Consider the following 26,716-nt stretch of genomic DNA (forward strand, 5'->3'; position numbering starts at 1 on the left):
ACCCAAAGCAGACGCCCACCTTAGAGCCTCTGCTTGGACACCCAAATGGCTGGCGCTCCAGTGCCCAGGCAGTGTGTCCTTTTATTAGCTGTTAGATGTCCTTCCTGACTCACTGAGTTTGCTTCTGTGTAGTTCTCAGTCTATACAGAACATCTGTCCTCTTCTCCAGGCAGCCCCCGGTCGTTGGAAGCTCTCTTCAGACCCCCAGATCCCTGTTTTGTTAATGCCATCTCTTGGTCGGCATGGCAACAGAGCCTCCATCTTGGGGACATCAGGCCTGCCAGGGCCTGTGTCACAGTGGGTCCCAAAGGAAGACCAGGACTCCAGCCTGCCGGTCCCCTGATGGGGGCAGAAGCATGGAGCCATCTGGCTGCTGCTGCCATCTCATGCCCTGCACGCTGTTTGCTCACCTTCCAGGAGCCCTCCTGACTCCCAGAGTTGGGGAGAGGGCCAGGTTGCCCCTGTTCCAGAGGGCTGTGTGGCTCCTGGGTTTCAAGCTGGCAAGCCAACACACAGCGCCCCAGGCTGTCCTCTCACGGTGCCCCCCTCCCCACGCACAGTCAAACGGCAGGCCAGTCACACACCAGCCTGGATTTTCAGCCAGGTGTGTTGAATTATGATAGGGTCAGCACCTATCACCTCCCTAAGACAGAGAGAGCACCTCTCCTCTTAGCTGTTCTCTAAAGTGGCTCGAATGCAAGGGGGCTTGGTCATTTAATCTGGGGATCCTGACCTTTCTGAGATGTGCCCAACACTTTGCAGGCTTATATAAACATGATGGAGGGAGCAACAACTTCGTCAGTTATCAGATTCCCAAAGAGATCCATGACCCCCAAACCGTTAAGAAAGCTAACGCATAGTCTTAACGGTGAATTGATGAGGAAATGGTCCAACTGGGACCATGTAGAACATTCCCAGGTTTGTTCACATGCAGTTTGCTTTGGAGTAGAGCAGGAAGAAGTCATGGACTCGGAAAGGACCCAGGACCTCATGGGGTGCCGCCCCCTCACTTTCCAGGGAGAGGAGAGCAGCACAGGGTGGGGGAGACTTGTCTTGCCTCATCCCGCAAGTGGCTGAGCTGGGGCAGCCCGATGCTGCCAGTTCCCACAGACAGCAGAGCATAGGTGCCTGTATGGCTTGGAGGAGGTGCCTGTGGGGCAGTGGGGACAGTGCAGGCCACCCACTCCTGGAAGGTGGCGGCTACTCTGTCTCCTGTCCCTTTTTTTTTTTTTTAGCAGGTTTGAGTGATTTTTATCAGGGATACCGGTACATTTCAGCAGTGGCTTCTCTCCGCGGTCCCAGCAGCCTTCCCTGGAGCCAGGTAATCTTCCTGGAGAGTTTGCTGAGAGCCAGCTAGTCTTGTTCTGAAAGGGTCTGTGCTTCCAAGGAGAGAGCCTTTCCCATCCTCATGGCCAGGACAAGCTTTGGCCCGGGCTCCCTTCCTGGGCAGGTCAGGGTCTTGCCTCCCACACTGCTCAAGCATGTTGCTCAATCCGAGCCAGCCCTCAGGATTGCACAGAGGATGCCATTACCCCTGTGTCTCAGATTCTGGAGATGGACCAAGGCATGCTGGATCGTCTCTTACTCCAGTTGACCCCCAGGGAAGAAAGCAAGAGAGAGCTGCCTTTAACACTGACTTCTTGCTTCACTTTAATGAACAAGGCTGAGAAATATCTGGGAAAAGTGGAACTCCAGAGTAGTATCAGGAGGCTTAGCTTTAGATTGGTGGGCGAGGGGGCTGGCTCTAACTTAGCCTTTCCCAAACTTTAATCATAAGAATCACCTGGGTTGCTGATTAAATATACAAGTTATTAGGGCTAGGAATCTGTTTTTTTTAACAAGTGTTCCAGGCCATTCCTATCTTCAGCCAAATTTGAGAAGCAGTTTATCTACTGTACCGAAAATGACCTGTGAAGAGGAGTGCTTTGGAAAAGTTTAGTTTTGCTTATAGTATGTTAATAAGTTTTTCTTGTTTGAAAAATGTGTTAACATTACATACAAGTCTCCTTTTATTTTCCTTTCATCACCCAACTACCAGGCCCTCCCTCCTCCCAGAGGTGTCAGTTTGAAGTGTCTGTCTCCCCAGACGTTTTTGTTAAATTAAATAGAGATACAGGTTTTTGTTTAATTTTCATAAATAGGTATCATCTTTTTTTTGGGGGGGGTGGTGCCATGCCGCTCGGCTTGTGGGGTCTTAGTTCCTTGACCAGGGGTTGAACCCAGGTCCCCACCAGTGAAAGCGCTGAGTCCTAACCATTGGACTGCCAGGGAATTCCCAATCGTCTTGTATGTACCATTCTACAGCCTGCTTTTTTCCACTCAAAGCTATGTCTTGGAGCACTGTGTATAGAGCTATAGAGCGACTACTTTCTTTTTTTTAACCTGCTACATAATATCCCATAGTGTGAAACTGGCACGGTTTATTTAGCAATTCCCCTGTTGATGGGCATAGCAGGTGCTTGCAGTTTCTCCTTATTACTTGCTCCAGTGAGCATCCTTGCCCATGGCTCCTTGTGCACATTTGGGAATAAATACTGAAATGTGAAATTGTTGGGTTAATCCATGTGCATTTTTGGATTTTAATGGATGCTGCCCAAAGTTATCCTTCACAGTGACTCTACCAATTTACCTTTCCACCCAGAGCCTATGGAGAGGAACCAGTTCTCAAGGCAGGTGCCACTGTCTCACTAAAGCATATGGGCATGTGGCCAAGTGGAGACACCCACTTTCCACTTCCCTTTGGGGATAAATTGGAAGACTACCTCCTATCATGAAACTAAATCCCCAAGAAAAAACACCCAGGCCTCAGACTGCTGGAAGGGAGGGACCAGTTCTACCCAGCAGTGTATGCAAAGCAGAAAGGAGGCTTGTGGAGCTCCAGTCTGCAGCCAGCTCCCAGAGCCTTGTCAGAGAGGCGTTGGGTGTACTGGAATTCTAGAATCCTCTGGACTGCAGTGGGCCATGTACAAAAATGGGAGGTTGGAACAGGTCTCTCGAGGACACACCCCCAGCTCCCAGTTTCACTGCTTTATGAGCCTATAAAAGTCCTTCAGGGGCACTGGCTAACCTGGGGTCTCCAATTTTGTTTGACAGCAAGAAAAGGCCTGCCTGGGGTTTAGCCGTAACCCTGCTTCTTTTTTCAGAGGTGGGCCAGTATGCCTATCCCAGGAGGCCAAGAAAGCAAAAGAAGGTGTGTTGTATGAGTTAGGTAGCCACACTCTGACGGCCCATCTTTCTGCTGCTCTGCTCCATGGTGGAATGGTGGGACCAGTGGCCTGGGTTCCCCTCTCAGCTCTGCGCCTGCCCTGTGTAAGGCAAGCAAGCCATCTGAAGGGTTCAGTGCCATGTTGGGTCTTTGCCAATCCAAGATCAAAATCAAGGAAGGCTTCTCATGCGCCCAAGTGGCCTGACCTGTGGAGGAGTCCCGGCTGGCTCCCTTTTGCTTGATTTGTTTAATTAGATTTAAGAGACTTGTCCGCTAACTGGGGCATTTTAAAGCAAAGCAAAAGCAACCCCCCCAGGAATGCAAGCCCACTCCTGGGCAAACTCGCTTCCTTTCTTTTAACTCAGAAAATCAACAGCCTTCACTCAAGCCCCCTGCCTGGCCATCCTGACTTACAGTGTCCCTGGGTCACACTACCCAGTGCTTGCACCTGAGGCCTGTGGCACGTCGCACGGCACTCTGGTTAAACTCCCCACTCAACTCTCCTAACACCTGGTTAAATTTTTACTCCAAAAACCGGGACATGATTTTGTGAAAGGTCAGACAGCTCAGTGAGTGTTTGCTGAGTTTCACGTTGCTCAAACCTCAAATTCCCTCCCCTCTACCAACCTCACTTTGAAGTTTGAAAGGAAATTGATTAAATATACATTTTAGGAACCTTCCGATTTGCTTCTTAAACTAACAGAATTCTAAACTTTTTTTTTTTAAACGGAAGGATTTTCAACTGTCAGCAGGTATAACTGGAACCATATGTCAGCAGAGACCAAGAGGTTTTCCTGGTTTTAGGATTTGTAAATTCTTATTGAAACGGAAGTAAGCAGGGCAGGCAGCCGGAGGGCCCCCGTGACAGCCCACGCTCAGATCTCATTTTAATTAGAAAATACAGATAGCGCCTGCTGAACCGAAGGCCTCCTAGAGTTCCCATCCCAGGGCGAACAAAGATTTAGTTTACATCCTGCTAGCCTCTGTGTTTGCAAATCATAGAGCACTTCCGGGAGGAGCTGGAATGTTGATTTCTAGATTACGGAGAGACCGCAGCCCAGCACCCTCCCCAGCTAATCCCCTCAAGTGATTTTGTTTTCTTGGGGAAATATTTGCTCCCTTCTTCATTGCAGAATAGACGGAGGGTGTTCATACTGAAAAGAGACAGTAAGGAAGGCCGGGATGAGAGAAATGAGATTAGATGTCATCCACAGCAGGTTCATCATTTTCTCCTTTGGACTTCAGGCCCCTTGAACTCTGAGACCCAAAACCCTACATGCACCAGATTGGCATCTGAGCTGTTCTGTATGACAGTGGTTCACTTGTCTAATTTTCCCCCTAATGTGTTCTGCAAGTGGTAGAGTAGAAATGTCCTACGAAAGACATGGCGGGCCCTAGCGCTCCCTCTCCCCCATCTCTCCCTGCCTGGTGTCATTTGAGCTCAGTGAGTCTCCAGAAAGGCCACGATTACAGTGTCAGCATCTGGAAGCTCCCCTGCTGGCACTGGAGCCTGACCCATGGCCACAGTGGAGCGGTGGCAGCAGGGCTGCACATGCTCAGACTGTGGGCGCTCCAGCCTTGGGTCTTCCACCGATAAGCCTGCTCTTGTTAGGGGAGCAGCGACTGCTATGTGCTATGCCTCCCGTCGGCCCTCCCGGCCACACGCCAGTGACAGGGCTGCGGGCATCATATTCCCGGCAGCTGGAGGTCACTCGCTCATGCTGCCAGGGTTGCTGCCACAAACTGCCATTACCCGGCAGACAAAGGGGGATTTTCCCTTCCCCTGGGTTTACAGGCCGCTCAAATGCTTTACATTCCAGGAGCTGGGAGAGAGTGGAGGCTCCTGTGGTTTCTAATTAAACCCACAATTTAAATAACAATTCATGAAACCCCAAGGGATGAGAGAAAAGCTAACCTACCCCCTCCCGAGAGAGGCAGCTGGGTGGCCCTGGCTGGGAGGCTGAGGACTTGCCCTTTGCCAGATGTGTGACCGAAGGGGCAGAAGTCACAGTGAGTTTGTGGTGGAGCAAGGGTGCATTGACAGGGAACGGGTTTGGCGGGTTCCTGTCCTTTCCCCTCTGGTGAGGGTGCCCCTCCTGAAGGTTAGGTAGTCAGAAATGGGAGGAAAAGTTGCTGTGTTTACTCTTAGCCTCCAACTGAGAATTTTTACCCTTCTCCAGGGAAAATGTGGAACCTTGAAGTGTTCAAAACTCAGATTCTCACACTCTCAGGGGACTCCCCTGCTGTCTCCACTGCCTAGCCCCAGGTGACTGCTCTGTTTGTTGTGGAACTTTGCTGTTTTCTGGAATACAGACAAGTGAGGAGTCCAGGAAGGGCTCTGGGAGGCAGAGGATCCAGCCAAGGTGCCCGCTCTGGACCTCAGTTTCCCCATCTGTTATGGAAGGGTCTTCTGATGTGTTGCTTCCAAGGCCCTTGCTGGCCTTGGCAGTCTATCCATTCATCCCTGAGCTGCTTTGGTGTTTTCACTGGGCCTGTCTGGGGCCTCAGTCATCTTTGCAGAGCGTTGATCTCACCAAGTTGTTGCCTGGTTACCCAAGGGATGGTTGTGTTCCAGATTTTGGGGAAAATGGAACGCTGGACATAATTATCTCTAAGCAAGCTCTTCTATGCCTCAGCCAGCACCAGGAGCATGTTAGCATTTCTAGGCTCTCTGCGAGCTCATTTCCAACTTTCCTCCATTTCCATTCCATTAAATCGAGCAAGTCACATTCCCCAAAGACACCTTCCAAGTTCTTGCCTCTGTGCTTCTGTCCCGAGATGCCCTTCTGTTCTCACTTCACTGTGCCCGGAACAGCCACCCTACATATGCAGGCTCAGGCCCCTCCCTTATGATGGAGCACTGCAGCGTGGGTCCCTTGTCACCCCTGCAAGAATCAGAGTTCCCTGAGGGTGGGCACCAGCTCAGATTCCTGCTTCTACCTCCTACTCCTTGCTCATCTGGCACAGGCTCAGTTTATATTTGTTGGAGCAAAGCCTGGCTGTGAACAGAAGTGAAGTAGACAGCCACAGGTGGACTCACACGCTTGCCATCTTCCCTGCAGGTGACCATCGCTGATGACTACTCGGATCCCTTTGATGCCAAGAATGATCTCAAAAGCAAAGCGGGAAAGGGGGAGAGTGCTGGCTACATGGAGCCCTACGAGGCGCAGAGGATCATGACAGGTAAGCAGAGCCCTTGGCACAGAGACTTGCAACTCAGCAGGGAGGCAGACGGGCCCTGTGGTCACCCGCCAGCCTCCGGAGGTGAAGGTGTGTACTTTCAAGGTGGTGGCTGGGGGGCAGTGCCGTGTTGAATCTTTACCACGGTTTATCTGTTCGTGTTTCACCGACCTCAGGAAGAAACTGGCAGGGCACAGTGACAGTCCAGATACCAGGGTACCAAGTACAGTTAACCAAGATAAGGACTAAGAAGTAAATGGGGAAGAGGGGGGGAAAGTTCTCTTAGAAATTTCGGATTAAAGAAAGATACAGCACTTGAGATGGAAGACTTAGCTTGGAGCTTCCTAGCAGCCAGGGCAATAAAAGAAACAGGCTGGGTCACCTTGCTTTTATTACCTAGTAGAAGGGGGCAGACTAGATCATTAGGGACAGAATTATCCCTGGCCCCATACAAGAAAATCTTTGTTTTAGGGCTGGAAGCAGCTTAAAGAGCCATGGTCTACGTGGCAGGTTTACAGGAGACACAGAGACTTTCCTCCTTTGGCTGTTTTCCTATTGGCCCTTGATGATAAAACCTGTCAGAGCAATGGTGTAGGGCCCAGGAGAATGTGGCCAGGTATGTGGTATCCTGGGGGGTCTCTTTTTGCCAGGATAATACTTAGAGCATCTTTAAAGAATGAGCAGTTATCAGATATCAGCCATCTCAACAGACCCCAGGCATGGACGGATGGTAGGGAGATCACGGGCAGAGGAGAAACCCCCCATGAACGTCCTCCTGGGTCAGGAGGATGGTCCAGGCACAGAAGAGCAGCTGTGTGGGTTGGCCCCCTCTGACCCTGCACAGGACAGTGATATGAGCAGAGACACCACGTGTTGCAGAGCGCGGGCAGGTAGCGCCCCCGAATTTTGAGGCCTAGTGAATTGGTGCCCTGTGTGTCTCGGGATTTGGGATTCAGGTGCCTCCTTCTGTGACTCTGTTATTGTTTATTTGTGTTCATGTCTTTGAGCACTTTCTCTTGATTCCTTCTGAATTAGAAGGAAGAAGGGAGGGACTTGCCTGGCGGTCCAGTGGTTAAGACTCTGTGCTTCCACTGCAGGGGACATGGGTTCGATCCCCGGTCGGGGAACTAAGATCCAGCATGTGGGGCGGCCAAAAAATAAAATAAAAATAAAATAAAATATTTTTAAAAAAAAGAAGAAGAAGGAGGAGGAGGAAGGGAAGAAACAGTTACTGAGCACTTAGCACATTCTGGGCCCGCGTTGAACGTTAGCTCTCGGGCTGCGGAGACCCTGTAGGATAATTGCTGAAGAATCTGGGTGTGAGTCCAGGCCCTGCTTCCAGGACTCTGCCTCATGCTCTTCCTGCTCATGGAAAGCAATTCCCTGTCCACCAGCGTGGCCTCCAGAACACCTGGCCACTTTGTGAAGGGCTGAGGCAGGAAGCAATCGACCAGAGGGACTTCGGCCAGCCTGCTGGAGGGCTACCTCTTGTGGCCGTTCCCATCTTTCTAGTCTCTCCTGGCAAAGCGGCCTCCATGGGTGGTAAGAGCCCAAGAGCTGAGCATGTGTTTGGGGCCGGGGTCCCAAGGTGGGGAGCAGCCTGTTCTCTGCCAGCAACTCAGGAAAGCAGATCTGCTGGTGGAGTCTTCACCTCAGGCAGGCCTGTAGGGACACCCATTCCCGCCATCACGCCCCATCACCTCCACCCACGTGCCAGCACCCCCATCAGGCTCAGAGAAGCAGCCCCGAGCCCAGCTCAGCCCTCAGGGCCAGTGGTGGCAGCCATGGCCCTGCGCCTCCCTGTAGCTTCCACTAGTCTTGCACTCAGCAGGCCTTGGCCTGGGTTAAAGGAGTGGTGGGTCCAGGAGTAACTTTGGGACACTGGCACATTCAGACATCAGGGCAGCAAAGGATCTTTGAGGTCATCCAAACCCAACAGCCTTATTTTACAGATGGGGAAACTGAGGCTAGGAGGGAGAGGGACTTGCCCGAGGACACATAGTAAGTTGGAGGCGGACTGGCCAGCATGGCCTGTGCTCAGCAGGGCAGGCTTTGGGGTTGAGTGCTGAAGGAGGTGTAATGTTGAGTTTGATGCCCAGGTATCCGGGCATGAGGAAATGGCAGGAGCCGTTGAGGCTGGAAGCCTCTGCCAGGTCCCAGGCTCCGTACTGGGCCCCTTGACATACACACTCATTAAGCCTCACTGTGTCCCTGCAAAGGAGGTGTTGTCTCATTTCACAGGTGAGGGAGACTGAGGACAAGTCACTTCCCTGGGGTCACACCAGCAGAAGGGAGAGGCCCAGACCTGCATCTTTGGAACATGGGGGCAGGGGGCTGAAGGGGGTGGGTGGGAACATCTGCTGGGAGCCCAGACTTTGGGGAGGGTCCGCCACTGCTCAGCATCTTTGGAGTGGAGCTGGGCCCCTCCTGGGTGCTGCCATGGACCCCAGCAGTAAGGAGCTGATTAACTGGGTGGAATTCTCCTGTGAGACTTTGACTTTTTAATGAGGCACACCCACGGGGGCCAGGTCCAAGGCAGGGCAGTGTGAGTTTACTGGAAATCTGTTAGGATCTCAGGCATTCTCTCTCCAAAGAAGCATCCTTCTCTTTGCTGCTCTGTGCTTTTTTCCTACCTTGGAGATTATGCCCAAATTTACCCATGTTTTTGTTTTTAAGGAAATACGTGATTAAACAGGACGTTTTCTGGGTGTAATGACCTTGCAGCAGCTCTCTTTGACTTGGAATTCTTTGTGTGTAACATCACCATCACCGCAGTGACTGATGGCAGGGATGGGGGCTGGGTTAGCCAGCACCATATAAATGTTCCAGGAAGTAGCTCACTGAGCTGCCACGAAGCTCCCAGGGGAGGGGGAGGTGACAGAGGTTGGTGCTGGGGACGGCAGTGGAGCAGGGGGTGTGGCACAGAACAAGTTATATTCAACCTTTTAGGGAGACCTTTTTTTTTGATGCTGTAACATTTATGTGTATGAGTACACGTAGCTTCTAGTAACGAGGCAGGCATCTTTGATACGTAAGACTAATGCTGCCAGGGGAATTCCAGTGGTTAGGACTCCATGCTCTCACTGCCAAGGGCCAGGTTCAATCCCTGGTTGGGGAACTAAGATCCCACAAGCCTTGTGGCCAAAAAAAAAAAAAAAAACCAAAGAAAAAGAATAATGCTGCTGGGAAGAGCATGGCTTCTCTGCCTGAGATGGCGTGCATCTCTGTACTGGTTTGAAAGGAGACCAGACTGGAGTCAAGCAGACCTGGGATGGCCACTTGTCAACTAAGTGACCCCTGGGCCTCAGTTTCCCCCTGAGAAGCAGTAGCCTTGGAGTGGGCAGTCAATAGTACTTCTAGCTGCTTTTGGCTGTGAACTGGCTGTTTGACCCTGCGCAGCACATTCTGTGCCTCTGTTTTTCCCTGTTTAAGGAATGATGGGTCAATAATAACAGCAACAGCAGTGGAGGCCACTGCTAAGTTCTCTCGTACTTGTTTACAGCACTTGGTGTGAATTCTCATTGGATCTTCAGCGTCACTCTTTGAAGTGTAGGTGCCCATTTTACCAATAAACTGAGGCACAGAGAGACTAAGTAACTAGTCCAAGGCAACACAGCCGGGTAGTCAGTTGTGGGGCTGTCTGCCAAGGCCCTGTTTAACTGCTACACAGGACTTCTCTCCAGGGCCCGTCCAGCCCTGGTGCACTCCCTGGAGCTTGATCTTCAGACTCCCCAGCATGGCCAACGTGGCCTGTGATTAAGTGGTAAGGTTTTGTCCTCTGTTTCCTTGGCACCATGCAGCAGGTGGTGGGGAGCTTGTGGGAGGTGTGATTTTGTGAACAGAGAACTCGGCCCAGCCCATTGGCTGTAGCTAGGATGGAGGGCATGGAGAAGCATGCCTGTTTTTCTAGGGGCTCCTCTTACCGCCTTCTCTCTGTCTGCCTTAACTTACCCTCTCCCACAGACTCCCCTTTGTGTCAACCACAGGAATTAGGTTCTGGCTCCAAAAGGGAGGCTCAGCTCTCCATGGAACCTCAGAACCCATGTATGCCTGGGCCTCATTTTCTGGCCCCATCACCTCTCTCACCTCAGCAGCAGCTCTGGAGATATTTCCTTAACACCCTAGGGCTCTATGGGACCCAGTTGGAAAGCTAGTGACCCAGTCCAAGCTTTCCTTTTTATAGGTAGGGAAACTGAGACTCAAAAAAGTCATGATCCTTTTGAGATTTTTTTTTTTTAACACACTGATTAAATGTGAAGCTGTCTTGTGAGGTAGTGAGTTGCCCATCCCTAGAGGCAAGACAACCAGCACTGGGAGATGATATGAAGGTTGTTAAGTCTCAGGTGTGTGGTTGGTTCAAGCTACCCCTGAGGTCTGTGTCAATCCTGAGCTCCGAGATGTCATGATTCACTGTGTCCTCCCCCATCATTAGACACCCAGGACCAGCCCCACGAAGGGAGCACCTGAGACCAACCATGAATAGGAGAGGATCTGGTTAGGGCTGGCAGCTTCCTTTCTCAGTGCCAGCCTGACTCATGCCAACTATGCAGCCCTGGTTCCACTTTTCGTCTTTCTTGGCCCATCTCTTGAGGTCAGATTCTGGTTTTGGCCTTTTCCATGTGTGAATTGAAGAGGAAGGATCACACCACTTATTGGTTTCCTTTCTGCTCCCTTGTCTATGTATTTGGTGTCCCCAGGCCAAACCTCCCATTGAGCCGATAGGTAGGCCACCTCTCTCCAAATCCCTGCTTAGCAGCCCATTCTTTCCTTCTTCCCTGAGACCTGATCCTGGGGCTTGAGGGCCCCTGATGCACAGAGACCTGCTGATGTGGTGGGAAGGGTGCTGGGGTCTTTTTTTTTTTTTGGCTGTGCCCCACGGCATATAGGATCTCAGTTCCCCGACCAGGGATCAAACCTGTACCACCTGCATTGGAAGCTCGGAGTCTTAACCACTGGACTGCCAGAGAAGTCCAGGGTGCTGGGCTCTGAGTCAGGCTGACTTGGGTGACTGTGTGTGTCAGGATGCTTAGCTTGTTGGGGGCTGCTTTGTAAAATAGGGCACACAACACTGATGTGAGTCTTGGGTGGAGGAACAAACTTTGTACATGTGCTTGAGATTATTGATACTGGGGGGCAGAGGGCCTGTTTGGTCCTTCACGTGGTTTTCTGTGCTGTTGAATTCTCTGGCCAGTCCCCGTAGGGGCCCCTGCCCACTTGGAGGTGGGTGGCAGAACACCGGAGCAGGTGGTCCCCAGCCCCTCTGCGGTACCCTTGGTACCCTGGAGCCCTTGCTAAGCCCTGCTATGTTGGAATCTGGACCGCGTAACCTGGGCAAATAGCGCCCCTGCCTTTAGCAATAATATCCATGAAGCAGGGAGACAGGCATGGACCTGGGTGGCTGGTTGGTGCACAGAGGTGAGCAGGTGAATCTCCAGGAGTTCAGAGGAGAGACCACAGCTTCTAGTTTGGGCCATCCAAGTGGGGTGGGAGGTGGGAGTGGTGGGGATGAGAGCTGGGCCTGGCAACCAGGAAGAGGGAAGAGCTTGAGCAAAGGCATGGAGATGTGGGAATTCTCTGCTGGAGATGAGTGGCAGGAGGTGAGGCTTTTGATAGGATCCTGATAGGAAAAGCACATGGGGCAAGAGCTTGTAAAGTTGGATTGTATCATGAGACCCTAGTTAGCCTAAAGGTGCAGAATATTTCTCACCTGGGATCCTTCTTCCCCAGGCCTTCAGCCCCAGGAATTCTCAGAGGTACCCAAGGTGGTGGTGGTGACAAGGACGGTGGTAGTTTGTTTTTTCAGAGGGCTTTCCTCTCTGCCGGGCACTGCTCCAAACACTTTCCACGATTAGCTCATTTAATCCTCCCAAGGAGCCTGTGAGGTATAGGTGCTACTATCATCCCCATTTTACAGATGAGAATACTGAGTCTCAGAAAGGTTAAGTAAGCAGTAAAACCAGGAAAAGCAGCGCCATCTGGAGCCCTTGCCTTCAGCTGAAGCACTCTCACATCCGTCCTGGACTCCCAGAGGGTCTGCAGAAATAACTGGGAATTTTACAGTTACTTAGGCCTCATTTTTAGGTGTGACTCTCATCCCCCCGCCCCCTCCCTGTCCTATATAAATTTGTTCAAAGTGTCATCTCACAGGATGAATCATATAAGTATTAATTGAAAGCATTTTCATATAATTTTTAATATGTAAGCAATTACGCATTAAAAAGTCCTTAGCATGTTTTTATTATTAAATCAACTTTATAGCACAATAAGAGGAAATTAAAAGAAAGCCATTTTACACACAGCCCCACTGCCCTGGCGTGGCCGTTTTCCTTGCTTAAGACTTGCCTTCTGCCCTTTTAAGCTCCATGTGCTTATAGGCACGCTCCAGGTAAAGCCAGTCACCTATTTTTAAGGCGGGGGGTGGGGTTGGGGGGTGGAGGCGTCCTTTTGTATCTTCTCTTCCTCTGGCATGGCCTATTCTAGCAGCAACATGCTTTCCTTCCAAGAGAATGGTGGTTGCGTACCACGTTCAAGTCTCTGTATTCCAGTGGTGGCCTGTTTCAGGAGGAAGGAGGCAGGAAATGTGGATTCTAGCCCTGGCTCTGCCCTGGTCTGCTGTGTGACCTGAGGCAGGTTGCTTCCCCTCTCTGGGCCTCAGTTCCCTCGTCTGAAAAATCAGATTCTGCCTTCTTTCCTGGGCTCCATGAGGATCTTTATAAGTACTTAGGTTCCCCGCTTCTGTGGTCACATTGGGCTTCTCCAGCTGTCCTGGTCAGGACTGCACCTTCCCCCACCCCACCCACACCCACTTCCACTTGGCACCAGTCCAGGTCTTGCCAGGTTGTGAGGAAGAGCTGGCCCTGGCACCATCCCAGGAGCGTGCATGCTGCCCTCTGCTCTCAGGACAGAGAGGGCTGGGAGCTGCAGGTCTGCACCCTCTGAACAGCCAGCGTCCAGAGGCCTTTCCTGGAGCTGCTATTCTTGAATCCCAGAATGAAAGCCCCAAAGACCCGCAAATGCTTCTCAGAGAAGGGGCCCTCTTGAATCTTGACTGGCCATCAGAGAGGTCACCTCCAGCCACCCTACCTGAGATTTCTGCCTTCCTTGCATGTTCACTGTCATCTCTGCCCTCCTGGCTCAAGGCAGCATTGTTGTTTTTTTTTTTTAATTGAAGTATAGTTGATTTATAATGTGTTAATTTCCACTGTACAGTAAAGTGATTCAGTTGTACATATATATATATTCTTTTTAAAATATTCTTTTCCATTATGATTTATCACAAGATATTAAATATAATTCCCTGTGCTATACAGTAGGACCTTGTTGTTTATCCATTCTATATATAATAGTTTGAGGCAGCACTGTTTTCCTGTCCTTTTGGTGGCGGGAAAGTAGAGGGCCCTTCTGTCTGGGCCCTGAGCCCAGGCCTTTCCAGCTCCACAGTTCCCCGGGGACTCTGCTCCCAGAATGTCCGTGCACTCGCCTCTCTTCCTCACCTGGCCTGCTCTGCCGCCCTGCTACCCGAACAGTCTCCACACCCTTCATTCCCCTCACCCTCTGCAGGCCCTGTGCTCCTCCCTGGCCTGCCTGCTCTCCAAGTCGCCTCAGGCTTCAGCCTTTCCTGGGGGTCACAGCTCTCCGCCGGCAGGGGGATGTCAGGCTGGAGCTGTCCTTGAAGAGCAGTCTTTCTGTCTTGCATCCTCTTTCCACTTGAGGCCCAGAGAGGGGTACAAGCTGGCCAGAGTCACACAGCAGCAAGCCACAGAGCGGGTCCCCTGACTTCTAACATAGGACTTCTGGTCTGGTTTTGAAATGTTTGGAAACCTGCCCTTGCCCACTCCTGCCTGACAGATAGAAGGCTCGGTCATGGACTGTGCATAGGTCCCTGGCTGGTCTATCATTTACCAGAATGACTTACCTACTGGACAGGAAGGAGATAATCAAGTGTAAATAGATTTTGTATTAGTCACCCGATGACTTTCCTGTTCTTGAGAAATAGCACAGCTCACACACACGCCCAGCGGTGCTTTACCTGCTGAGCTCCAGGCCCAGGGAGGCCCAGTGGGGAGGGGAGCTGCAGAGGAGGACAGCAGGAAGCCCAGGTTCCCATGGTGACCAGTGCGCCCACACTGGCAGTTGCTTCCTATTCTCTCACCCCACATGCCCCTTGCCCTTTTGACCCTTGACACTGAGCTTGTTCAGCTTTTCAGGAAAGTTGCGACAGGACTGGGACAGGCCACGGAAAGCTGACAGTCATTGACAGCATTCCTGCTGTGTGCCAGACCTCAGTCCCTGCCCTCCAGGTGCCCCCTGGCACATAGGGAAGGTTGACAAGGACCCAGACAAACACGGATGTCTGTAGTAGAAAACAGCCCAAGCAGAGTGATACTAGAAAGAGAACAGAGGAAGGCGTGCTAGGGGTCCTGAAGACCAGTGTGGGCTGTGCAGAGAGGGGGTATTGAGCAGAGCCACACTTGACGTCTTGACCCAAAGTTGCCTTCCCATCAAGGCCTTCCGTGGCCACTTAACTTACATTTCAACCCATCCCCAACACTTCTCACCCCCCTTCTCTGCTTGGTTTTGTTCCTTAACTCTGCTCACTGTTTAGCATACTATATATTTTACTCACACTTTATCTGTTTATAGTCTGTCTGCCACTAAGACGTGGGTTTCACAGGAGCAGAAATGTCTGCTTTGTTCCTGCTGTAGCCTCAGTAGCCAAAGTAGTATGTGGCACAAAGTAGGGGCTCAGTAAATAGTTGTTGAATGCGTGAGGCTATTAATTAATTCCAGGGACCCAGGGCTGGTAGACAGATGTGCTGGGGCCCCCTCGGGAGCCCAGAGACATCCCATCCTCCTCTGAAAAATGCCAGATCTGGAAAGTCTGAGTTTAACCAGTTGCTAAATGGGTGGAAAGGTAGAGAAGGAGCTGGCTTGTTCTCTGGGTGGGAGTTGGGTGGAAGTCGGGCAGAAGACCCTTGGTGCCTTGCTCCGTCTTGGAGATCAGTTCTGTCTCCATGCTGGTGGGCTACCTGAGGTCTCTGGTTGTGCCTCCTCTCTCTGTTCCCTCCCTGGCTGAGAGCTTGTTGAAGGAGAGGAGTCTTACCCATCCTTATGTCTCCTCTGGGCCCAGTACATATTTACCAGTTGAATGAATGAGCCCAGGAATACAAGTCTATGTGGAGAATAAATGAACGAAAAGGAAGCAAACAGTAAACAACTACTTGCTATAAGCAACTTTTTCCTTTTGCCAAGACACAGTTGTCTGAAGTCACAGGGCCTTAGTCAGGGAGCAAAGTGCGAAGCATGTGTTCATTGGATGGGTGTTTGCAAGAGTCCACTGTGTGTTGGCACCGTTCTGTGCTCTAGGGGTTGAGCAGTGAACAAAGCAGAGTCCCTGTTCTTGTGAAGCTTTCGCCATGGGTACAGGATCAAAGGGGAGTGTTACGTAACTGTGATTCCCATAAACTCATTTCTGGGAACTCTGGTACTGAGAGGTCTGTATCCCAGACACTCTGCAGCCTCTGGTCACTTCAGCTCAAGGGCTTTCTCAAAGTCAAGTGCAGATTGGAGGCTTGTCCCCAGAGCCCTGACCACCTTCAGGAGGTAGGATGGTCTCAGTGGTGTCTTCGGGGTTTGAGGGGCACAGCTTTGGCCCAGTGGCTCCCTGCCATGTTCCTCTGTCTTCTTGGCCTCAGTGCAGGAGCACAGACTCTGGGGGTTGTCATGGATTTTCCCAGAGCAGCAAACACCATCCTGTGCGCTGGCACCAGCCTCACAGGGGTGAGGATCCAGACCCCGGGAACGCAGCCCCTAACTCCTCTCTCTCTCCTGGCAGCTGTGAGAGAAACGGGCATCCTCCCAAAGGTAGAAATGAAGGAACGGGAATGCGAAATAGAGGAGCTTACCTCCCCATCCCTGCCTCTTGCCCTTTAGAATTCCAGAGAGACATTAAAAGATCTGAAGGCACAGAAACTGATGGAAATGCCTGTCCAAAAGCAGACTCAGGTCAATTGGCAGCAAAGTTTCTGGCATCCTCTGCCCACCCACCAGTGCGCCTCCTGTGTGGGCAGAGCGTGGAGGCTGCGGGGGACACCACCCATCCTGAGCAGGTTAGGAAGTTGTTTAGGACGTTGTGCCGCCTGGGTGCGTAGGATGGACTAGAGCAGAGAGAAGCAAGAGGCAGTGAGACTGGTTCTGTGGTTCTGTGGCTACGACAGTCATCCGGGTCAGGGGACTGAGGCCGGAGCCAGGGCCGTGGCTGAGGGGTGCTGCAGGTGGGAGCAGGTGGGTAGGGCGGAAGAGCTTGCCAGCCTTGGGGTGCAGTTGGTGAGAGGGAGGGAGGAGCTGGGACCCTGGTGAGTGGGAGGATGAGTGTCAGTTACCCGATGGGGACTGTCCTATCCAAGAAGGGGAGGAAGGTTCTTGTGGGGGGATTGAGTGGGTTCAGATGTGGCACCATTGCATTCATGTGTTCAGAGGAGGGCCCCAGGGGAGAGGAGCTGGTTTGCAGGGGCTGCCCAAGCAGACCGCCCGCCATAGTTTCTGCCCCTCCAGAAGCCAGAAGAGGGAGATTTAGTGATTTGCCCCACACCCTATTATTTGACTAATTAATTAGTACCCCCCTCTAACTAGGACTCAGCTTGGCTTTCTGGAAGTTTGTAGCGATGACAGAGGACTGTATTTAAAGGGCCCTTTTGTAGATTATGCCGGGAATCTCCCTAAGGCTCTGGGAGGAAGCGGTGTCATTATTTCCATTTTGCAGATGAGAAAGCTGAGTCATGGAGGCTAACTGGAACCGTGCCGAATTCCAGGCCCCCTCTCCCTGCAGGGTCAGTGCCTGGCTGTGCGAGAGAAGGATGCTCAGTAACAGCGGGTTTGCGTTTTTTTGATGCTGCCTTTCTGTCTAAGGGGTAACAGGTGCCTGAGGTCCAGTCCTCCTCCTCTTCCTCCTCCTGGGTAGTCCTGCCTTTCAACTCTTTCACCTGGCTTAGTCTGTGTGTTTTAATGTGGTACTCTGCCTCCTTTTTGGTCCTTTTCCAAAACTGGCAATGTGAGCATCATAAATAAACAAAATGCCTTTTTTCTCTCCCTTCTAGAATGCAGGCTTCTAATTGTACCTGGCAACCAAAAAAGTGATGCACTGGAGAAGGGGTCACCTTCTGGGGTCCGAGCCTTACTGTGGGTCCTCCCTGGTCTGGTTCCACAGTAGCTCTTTGTGCAATCTCACTGGTACAGTGCTTACCACATTGCTTTGTAATTTATCTGCTGGGTTGGGGGCCCCCTGGAGGGACCACAGGGCTCGGAACTCTTGCCCTCAGACTGTCGGCACCCGGTGCTTGAGATATTGGCCCAGAACTTTCCGGTAAAGAATGTCCCCAGGTCAGAATGTGCTGGTTTTGGTGGAGTGTTGTGAAATGATTGGTAAACTCTTCCCCCAAGATTAGAGCTTTCAGGTCTCGAGCTGGGTCGCGAGTCCCCAGTCGGCTCACCCCTCCATCCTGGCCAGTGGGTCCCCCTGTCCCTCTCGCTGATCCTGGGCTCAGCTTACTGCCTGTGCCTCTGTAGGTTCACTCCCATCACCAGGCCTCAGGTCTCCATGCAGGGACTGGCATGGACACTCGTGTCCCTGAGCCCCAACCGCCGAGCGCTCCAGATTGGGCGTCTTTTCAAGTCTGCGCTGTCCTTGTCACCCTCCCTTGGCCCTTGGTGTCACCAGCTGCCCCCCCCCCCGCCAGCTGGGTGCCCAAGTGTCTGAGCCCTCGTCTCCCTCACATGACCAGCCTTCCTCATGCCTTTCCTCAGCACCAGCATCCCGCCTGCCGAAGCTGGGACACCTCTGGCCTGACCCAGCTGGTCTTCCCAACCAGCAGGCCCGGCACAGTGCCAGGTGGAGGAGAGTGGGCTCCTGTCCATCTCTTCTTCCCTGGGTTCCAACTCGGTGCCTTCGCTCACACCCTTCCTTCCCTTCTAACCCCAGCTCAGCCTGCCAGCTCAGGGTCGCCTTCCCTCGAAGCCCTTCCATCCCCACCAACCAGCCTCTTTCGAAGTCAGAACTGACTGGTCAGCATCCAATCAGGAACCCTGCCCTGCAGAACTCCCTCCTCAGCCTCCCTAAGGCCCAGGGAGGCAGTACCTGGAGTTGTTTCCATTGTACTGGTGAGGAAGCTGGAGCAACTGCCAGGGGCCATGAAGAGGATTTCTGGCATCCTGGGAACTGTGTTCCCAAGGCCAGGCAGGGGCAGGTCAGGTGGTCAGTGGGGTAGGGGAAGGACCCTGGGCTGAGGATGGTGGAGACAGGGACAGCAGCTGTAGGGTCAGACTGGATGGATCGATGGGGGCCAGCTCCCACCCTCCTCAGTGACAAAAAGCAGAAACCTGAAGGGGGGCGGGTGTCGCTCCAGCAGCAACTTCACAGCTCAGCAGAACTGCAAACAGCCAGTGGGCGACAGCGCCCCTCCACCCACTCCACCCCTGCCTTCCTTGGCCTCTTCTAGGGCCTTATTCCCATTCGCTAGCTCAGAGCTGCTTCCTTGGAGTCTGCGAGGGAAAGAGTTAATGCTGGGCCCTGCTGCTCTTGGGGGAAGGGGGTGGGGTGGTTGGAGTATGGGGAGTGTAGTGCCAGAGCAGGTAAGATAGAGGAGGGGCAGCCCCGCCCTTCCAGGTGAAGCTGAGGAGGGGGCTTCGTCCAGCATCTGTTGAGCCCCAGCTGGGCTGGGCGTTTGGAGCACACCTGGGCCTGCCCCCTGGAAGGCCATTCCAGTGGGAGGTGGCACGTGCTGTGGAACTGCATCAGTGGATGAGGAGGTGTGGGCATAGAAGTGAGTACCTGGGGGCTGCGGGAGAGGGCACAGACTGGTCTGCTTGGGTTGGGGGGGCGTGGGTTAGAACAGACCCCTCCACCTGGTGACTGGGCTGGGAAGGGTGGTGGGAGCAGAGGCAGCGAGGGGCGAGGCCCAGCTCCATGGGCCAAGGAGGCCTGGAAGGAGGAGCTGCAGGACTGTCCTGACAGACCCCAAGGAGGCCCCAGTGTTTTGCTGAGGAGGCCTCAGAATTGTGAAAAGCACCCACCCAGGGCAGTCACCTAGGCTGTTGGCTCGCCCACCTCTGCCCAGTCCTCCTCACCCCACCCCCAGCTCAGCCTAGGCTTTCATGCAAAGGAACCTTGTTGAATTGAGCTTCAGAGAAAATCAGGCAATGTTTGCATTATTTTCATAATTTACACCCAGAAATTAGGAGGTAGGGTTTGTTTGTTATTAATACACTCAGCCTGTTTGACCCCTAGACTTGAAACTAATTTTCATCTGGACCAAGATGTGCTGTAAATCCCAAGGATCCCAGTGCTAATGAAAAGCTCCAGGTGGCCCTTTGGGCCCCCGCCCCGTGCCCTGCCTCAGTCCTGAACATTCGCAGGAGAAGGGCGGAATCTCCTGGGCTGAGACCGAGGAATCGCCTTTGGTTTCATGAAACCCTCAGGCTTCACAGCTTCCCAGGGATTTGGTGCCCAGTCCTGGAGTCCGCAGGAAGTAGTGCTTCATCTGAAATCCGCCGTCGGTTTTTAGCTGCCTTTGACCTGAACTGTGTGTGGTGCTGTTTGAAAAGCTTGAACTCGGGTATTAAAACCTTTCCCCTCCCTGGAAATCATCCTTCATAGAGTGAGGATTTTAGAGCCGTGCTAGACTTGGGGACTATCTGGTCCTCCCTCGTTTTACAAGTGAAGAAACAGAAGGCCTTCGGGGTGGGGTAGGGCTGCCACTGAGTGGTGGAGAGGTGAGGTCCCAGTCCAGGGCTCCGTCCAGTCCCCACACGGTTGTTTGGTAAGTGATCCAAGGCCTCCTGAAGCCGGTGTCCCCTTGTTTCTGGGGAGTTCCTTACCATAAATGACCCATCTTCCCTCCTTCATGCATCCCTCAGGCTTTGCAGTGGCCGGCACCCATGGGAGGTGTCGCCTCTGTCCAGTCCTGGGGGAGAATGAAACTCCTCGCCCCCCACCCCTGCCTTCCTCTGCTGGAGCCCCATCTAGGTCAGTCCTTCACTCTGCCTCTGGGGCCCCGTCTGCAGGCAGTGATGTCTCTTCCTTCTCTGGGACTCAAGAGTCTACAAGGAAAACATCTTTGTTTCAAGAAATCTGTGGGTCTATGGAATATTTCTAATTAATATTGTCAGATTAGTTGGCCTTTCTCTCATTTTCTTCCAGGATGGAGTGATTGTCATAAAAGTTTACATTAACTTTTCCTTTTACTGATTATAAAGTGCTTTTTTAGACATTATCTCATTTCATCTTCAGAATGACCATGGAGGCAGCCCAGTTATTCTCGTTGTTGAGACAGAGAAACTGCAAACTAGGGAGTAGAGGCAGCCCGCACAGAGTCACCCAGCAGCAGGGCCGGCACGTGGGCTCAAGTCTCGGGTTGCCAGGTCCAGTGTTCACTTGCTGGATCACATCAGGCCCTGTCCCTGCCCCTTTCTTTCATTGACTGGAGCCTGTGCTCTGAGCTACATCCTACGGGACAGGTCACGGGAGTTAAAGACAGTCACAGCCACTTCTGCCCTTCAGAGCTCACCTCTTATCTACAGAGGCCTCAGCGGGGAAGTGCGGGTGAACTGCTGTGTGCGCAAGTCAGCATTCAGACTCGTTGACGGACGCTGGGGGAGAGAGCTCTGCGTGCCGGCAAGTGCGTGGCCTCCAGGGGAACCAACCTGGGTTCCCTCTGGAGCCAGCCGGCCCTCCTTCCCGCTCTCAGGTCAGGGGCTGCCTGTCAGCCCCGTGTCCCCTGGCCACACCTGGTCTCATCCTGCAGTGAGGCGGGACTGCAGAGGAACCAGCTCTCCTGGATGAGGCTTCCAGGTCAAACCGTCCAAAGGGCTGGGCCTACAGGAGCCACCCAAAGCTAAAGGACAGGGCTGCCCAGGGCCTCCCCATCCACAGAGAGCCCGTGTGTTTTCGCACACAGGGTGAGGGGAGGCACAGTCGTGTCTGGAAAAAGCCCTGGGTTTGACGCTAGACGCGGAGCTATAATTATCATCTTTAATTACACGACAGTGCCTCTGCCAGGGAGACGTGCTGGCCGATTATCTCCTCTCCTGGCAAGGGTGGTTCCATCTCCCTTTATAAGTACTGACATAAACAGCACACATGCACTTGAGATTTCAAAATTATGAAAGGCCCATTCAGAGTCGCCTACCAAGGACCCCTGGCTTCTTTTCCCAGAGAAAGGGGCCAGCCAGGTGGAAGCCATACAAGTGCTTTCTTGCCGGCTGCTGAAAAAGAATGCCCGCTTACCTCTGCATTGCCTTGATCTTTAACACTAGAAGAAAAGAACACGTCTTTGTCCCGATGCTTAAAAAAAGAAGAATAGTAGAAAACCACGTAACAATAGCCGTTGTGTTTGTGTTGATGTCCTGAACACATCCATGCTCCTCGATTCTCACACCACCCTGGGGAGGTAGACAGGGCACATGGTGTTATCCCCATTATGTAGCTGGGGAGATGAAGGCTCAGAGAGGTTAAGGCACTTTCCTGAAATCACACAAGAAACCAGGACTGGAGCCCAGTACCTGACCATAAGCCAGGCTTCCACACACACAGGGCAGTTTCTGTGGTTCATTTTGGGAGCTCCCTCAACCCCTGATGCTCTGGGGCTCTCGTGTTGCAGGTAAAGCCATTCTGGCCCAGGGTACCTTGCACATTATAGGGCTCTGATGAGGGCAGCCCCCAGAGACTTTGGAGGGCAAATCATGCTAGAGTCCCCAGATGGACAGATTAGCCCCGTGTTGCAGACGGAATCCTCCCTGGCCTCAGAGCAGGTCCACCAGGGCAGGAGCACGCAGTGCAGGAGACATGGAGGCTCCGTGGAACACCCGCCCAACTCTCTGCCCCTGGCCCTGTTCTCCGGGCAGCCAAGAGGCCCCTCACCCCAGCCCGTCTGTAAAACATGAGGAATGTCAGTCCAGCACCCTGCCCACCACCCTGGGTCAGGGTGAGGGGCAAGCTGCCCTGAAGATGTGAGTTCAGGGCCTTCCAACGTCAGTTTGTGTCATAGTCACATGGGGAAGCGAGGGGAGGTGGGTGTGCCGTGTTGCAAATGCAGATTCCTAGGCCCCACTCCTTATAAGCTCTCACTGGGGCCCAGGAATCTGCATTTTAATAGCTGGCTCCATGACTCTGGGACAGATGGTCCCATGGTTTGAGAGGCCCTGCTTTAGCCAGGGGTCTCCTTCAATTCCTGGCACTCTGGTCTGTTCTGCCAGCAACATCGCACTCCCTGGCTTCTTGCCTCACTCTCTTTCTACCTCCTTTCTACCTCTGCCTGTCTACCTGCAGGGGCGTGGACATCCATTCTGGTGTCTCCTTGACATCCCTCTCTGCAAATCCTGAGCACCAGGGGCTGCAGAGAGGAGCAGAAACCCCTGCTCTGGGAGTGGGCAGTGTCGGGGGCCCAGGCTTCCAAGCTCATCTTGTTAGCTTCACAGCTGTGATCTTACAGGGAAAATCTTGTAAATCTTTGAGTGGCCAGATAGAACAAGGCCAGGGTGGAGGGTGTGTTATGGTTTGGGGGAGGAATCGTGAGCTGAAGGACTCTGGAGCTCATCCCAGCACCGCTGACTTCTGGTTTGAGTGTGGGCAAGGCACTGCCCCTCGGGGCCTCATTTTCCCCGTCTCTAAAGTCAAAGCTTCGACCTGATCCTGAGGTGACTTAAGTGCTGATCTCCTCTGGTGGTGGCAGTAGCAGCAATAAGACACACTAGAAGCTCACAGATCCCACTGGGCCTACGGACATGATCCCCCCACACACACAGAAGCCCTCCCGGGCACTGCCTGCTAGGCTGCAGCCTTTGTTTGCTTCTCACCAGTCAGGATCAGACCTTTGCACGCCCTGTTTCACTCGGTGTCGGCAGCTTCCACTCAACACCTTGGAAACCTGTTTGTGAGCTGAAGCCACACTAGAGACCCTGGGGGATGTCTTTCCAGAGAAGGCTGCTTCCAAATGGAGAAAATTTCACCATGCCCACTTAAAAAAAATTTTTTTTTTAATATATATTTTAAAGGGCTGTCATTTTGCATGTGCGTCATCCCAGTAAAGAGGAGCAGCATTTGAGCCCCTGGGTACCCTGTGTCCCTGCAGCACATGTCATTCCCCTCTGAAGAGGGGAGCTCTCAGAGAGGGGAGGGGAGGGAAGTGTCGAGGACCAAGTGAGGGGCCACGAGCCACCCTCCCCTCTCACCCCTCCCAGATCCCTCCTTCTTGCTGTCACCAGATGATTTCCCCAGACACGGCCTGACAGTGTTACTCCCCTGCCCATAGACCTTCACTGAGCCCCACAGACCCAGGTGCAGACTTTCCAGGCCTTCCTCAAGCCACGCCTCCCTCTGCACCCCACTCAGGGACCCCGGGCTCCAGGCAACACCTGCAACACCTCCCTGCTCTCCTGTGTCAGTTCTCACCATAACCTCCTTCTCCCAGGAGCCTTCCCCAAGCTCCTTGCTCCCACAGGACTCACATAATGCTTCTCATTCCTCTTTTCCTGTTCCTGCTTCTGAGTTCTGAGTGAGCCTCTCTCTCCTCCAGCAGCCTGGACAGCGCCTGAGTCATTCCCCAGAGTCTAGCATGGTGCCCGGCACTTGGGGAGAGCTTGTTGAAACGGGATGAAAACAGGCCTTTCCTCCACATGCGTCGAGGCTTGCTTTGAAGTTGGTTTAATGGCTGCAAACGTAATAATCAGTTGGGATGTTGGATCTCCTGTTTGTCCCTGAAAAATGAGCACTCACACACAAATAATGATTTTGAGGCAGTCAGAGCATATGCTCTCCTGAATGTGAAAACAGGCGATGCAGAGACAGTTGGCTTCACCCTGGTGGGAGATGTCGCGGGTCTCTGGAGTGTCTGTGGTTCGGGGAAGTTTACAGTTTATGGAGCCGTTTGTGGTCGGGGAGTCCAGGTCAGCGGGGTAACAGTCTGGTCTGACCCTGGCCCTAGTGATTCCCCCCTGCCAGTGAGCTGCCGGATGCTGGTCACTGGTGCCCTGGAATCGTATCTCTGAGATCTCAGAGCAACAGGAACAGGGAGGTAAGCGGGGTGTCACTTTACAAGGGAAAGAAGCTCTGCCCCAGCAAGATGCAGCAAGTGCCCGTCACACGGCTAGCCTGCCTCCCAGCTCTATCGGCTTTGTTATACTCCGTGGGTACCAGGAGCCAGGAGGAAACATGGCTCCTGTTGTCCCCACCCCCATTTCAGGGCCCTCTGTCCTTCAATGGGGTCCTGCCTGACCTCAGGTCCCCACAGCCCTGTTGTCCATTCTCCCACTTGCCCTTGTCACACAGTGAGAAGCTCCTGTCCACCCTGGACACCCTGACCCTCAGCCTTGGGCCAGAGGAGCAGAGCCTCAGTGTCCCTCTCTCTTTCCTGTGTGGAAGGCACAGGACTCCAGGCAGGCAGGGGCCGAGGGGCGGTGGGCCTTAGGGAGGCGAGAGCAGGGTGATGTCAGGTCAGCCACAAAGAGATGGCTGGGGTGGGGGCAGGCTGGCAGGACTTCAGGAGCATTTTGTCCATTCACCGGTCATTTTGCAGCCCCGTGCCATGACACTGACATAAGTGAGACCCTGGGAGGCAGCCATGGATCCAGGTGAGGCACCAAAGTGTCTTGGACTTCACTTTGTGGGGTGGCGGTCCACACCAAGATGGCACAATCACTTGGGTTCCAAGGGAAAAGGAGGCAGGAAAGGCTTCCCAAGAGCTGAAGCTTGACCCAAGTCTTGACAGACGAGCAAGCTGGGAGGAGGGGACCCGCTAGTGGTTTCACGGGTGCTTAGCTGTGTCCTGAGGAAGCTCAGAAGTGGGTGCTCTGTTGGGGAGAGGGAGAGACGGCCAGTGCCATGCCCAGAGTGAAGAGAGCAGCCCCAAGTGGCCGGCGTGACTGCAGTTTCAAGGCTTGTGGAGGGCACGTGAGGAGATGTGCGACTGCGGGGTGTTTGATGGCCAGTTGACAGAGGGTTTTCCGAGCGCCTGGAAGGGTTGGGGCTTTACCCTAGGGACCGCTGGGAGTTACTGAACTGTAACCCACCCCTCACCCACTTCCCACCCATCAGCTTACCTTTCCCCTGAATCAAATCAAGCTCGCTGAGACCCCCCTGCTGGTACCAGGGGGGCACTGGGCCATTTGGGGTGCACAGATTGATCCCATTGAGCCGCTACTCTAAAACCGAGGTCGAGTTGGAAAATTAGTCTAGGATAAGAAGTTGGGGATCCAGAGTCAAGTGGAAGTTAAAGCCAGTACTGGAAAAAAATGTCTTGAGGCCTTGAGTGCTTAACTAACATATGAATAGGATAGATCATCAGTGCTAGAGTGGGCAGCAGAGGGGCAAAATGCCTCCCGAGGGCGGTCAGGGGTAGCACTTGAAGGAGGTGAGCTCTAAGCCTGGTCTGGAAGGGCTTGGGAAGCTGAAAGGAGAGGTCATTGCTGGTGGGGAGCGTGATGTGGGGAGCAGGCAGTGACCTTGGCCCAGGGCCTGGCACAGAGTGAACCTGCTGACTTTGTGATTCTGAATATATCCAGCATTCAGGGGACGGGGAGCCAGCCTGGTGTTGTAGAAATGAGTGTTTTAGACTCTCGCCTAAGTGTTAGCTGACCTACCAAATATTTTTAAAGAACTGCTGCACTATTTAAGTCCTTAAAGCAGGCTTCTGCCATCTGGGTACCTATGCATGTAATCACAGCTCCTGCACACACCCAGGCCATGGGCTTGGGTTAGGGACCCTCCATCCAGGGTTGGCTAGGCTGCAAGGCTGTTCTTCTGATGTGCTGCTTCTCCCTCCTGAGCAGGCTTCCCCTGGGAGCCCCAGCTGAGCTCGAAGGCTGTCATGCAGGTGAGAACCTGGGGAGCTCTTCTGGGGCATGAGGACAGAGGTGGGCTTCAGATCCTCCTGAAAATTGAGACAAACAATCAAGCCTGCGGACAGGTGGCCCATTCTGTGTCTGCTCCCACCTACAGACCATGGCTGGCCGTGGGTGCACAGAATGGCTGCAGTCACTCCAGCTCAGGGATTTTTCAAAACAGCCATTTCAGGTTGTCCACCACATAGAAAAATGTCCATAAAGCACCCCAGCACATCTCATTTTAAACAGCAGGAGCTTCCTGGTGAACCCTGTAGGAGGAATTAGTTGCAAATTAAACCCCCAGGAAACAGAATGATTTGACCTATTGTATAGAATTGTTGGACGTGAGCCAATTGGATGTTGAAAGACATCTGCCTAAGATGATTTGGCTCTTAGAGTAATTGCTCTTGAGCCGTCCCTTCTGGCAAATGTGAGGGAGTGCAGTCAAGGGTCCTACAG

The 26,716-nt window shown here is 52.9% G+C and overlaps 1 protein-coding gene across 1 annotated transcript in view; it reads left to right on the forward strand.

The window, feature by feature from the left end:
* SHB (SH2 domain containing adaptor protein B) overlaps positions 1-26,716 on the forward strand; it is a 132,388-nt gene that overhangs the window by 41,932 nt on the left and 63,740 nt on the right. Inside the window, exon 2 of the mRNA XM_061200213.1 lies at positions 6,268-6,388. Coding sequence (XP_061056196.1) covers positions 6,268-6,388 — 121 coding nt within the window. The remainder of the gene's footprint in view (positions 1-6,267; positions 6,389-26,716) is intronic.

This window comes from Eubalaena glacialis, chromosome 9, assembly GCF_028564815.1.
Source record: "Eubalaena glacialis isolate mEubGla1 chromosome 9, mEubGla1.1.hap2.+ XY, whole genome shotgun sequence".
NCBI lineage: Eukaryota > Metazoa > Chordata > Mammalia > Artiodactyla > Balaenidae > Eubalaena > Eubalaena glacialis.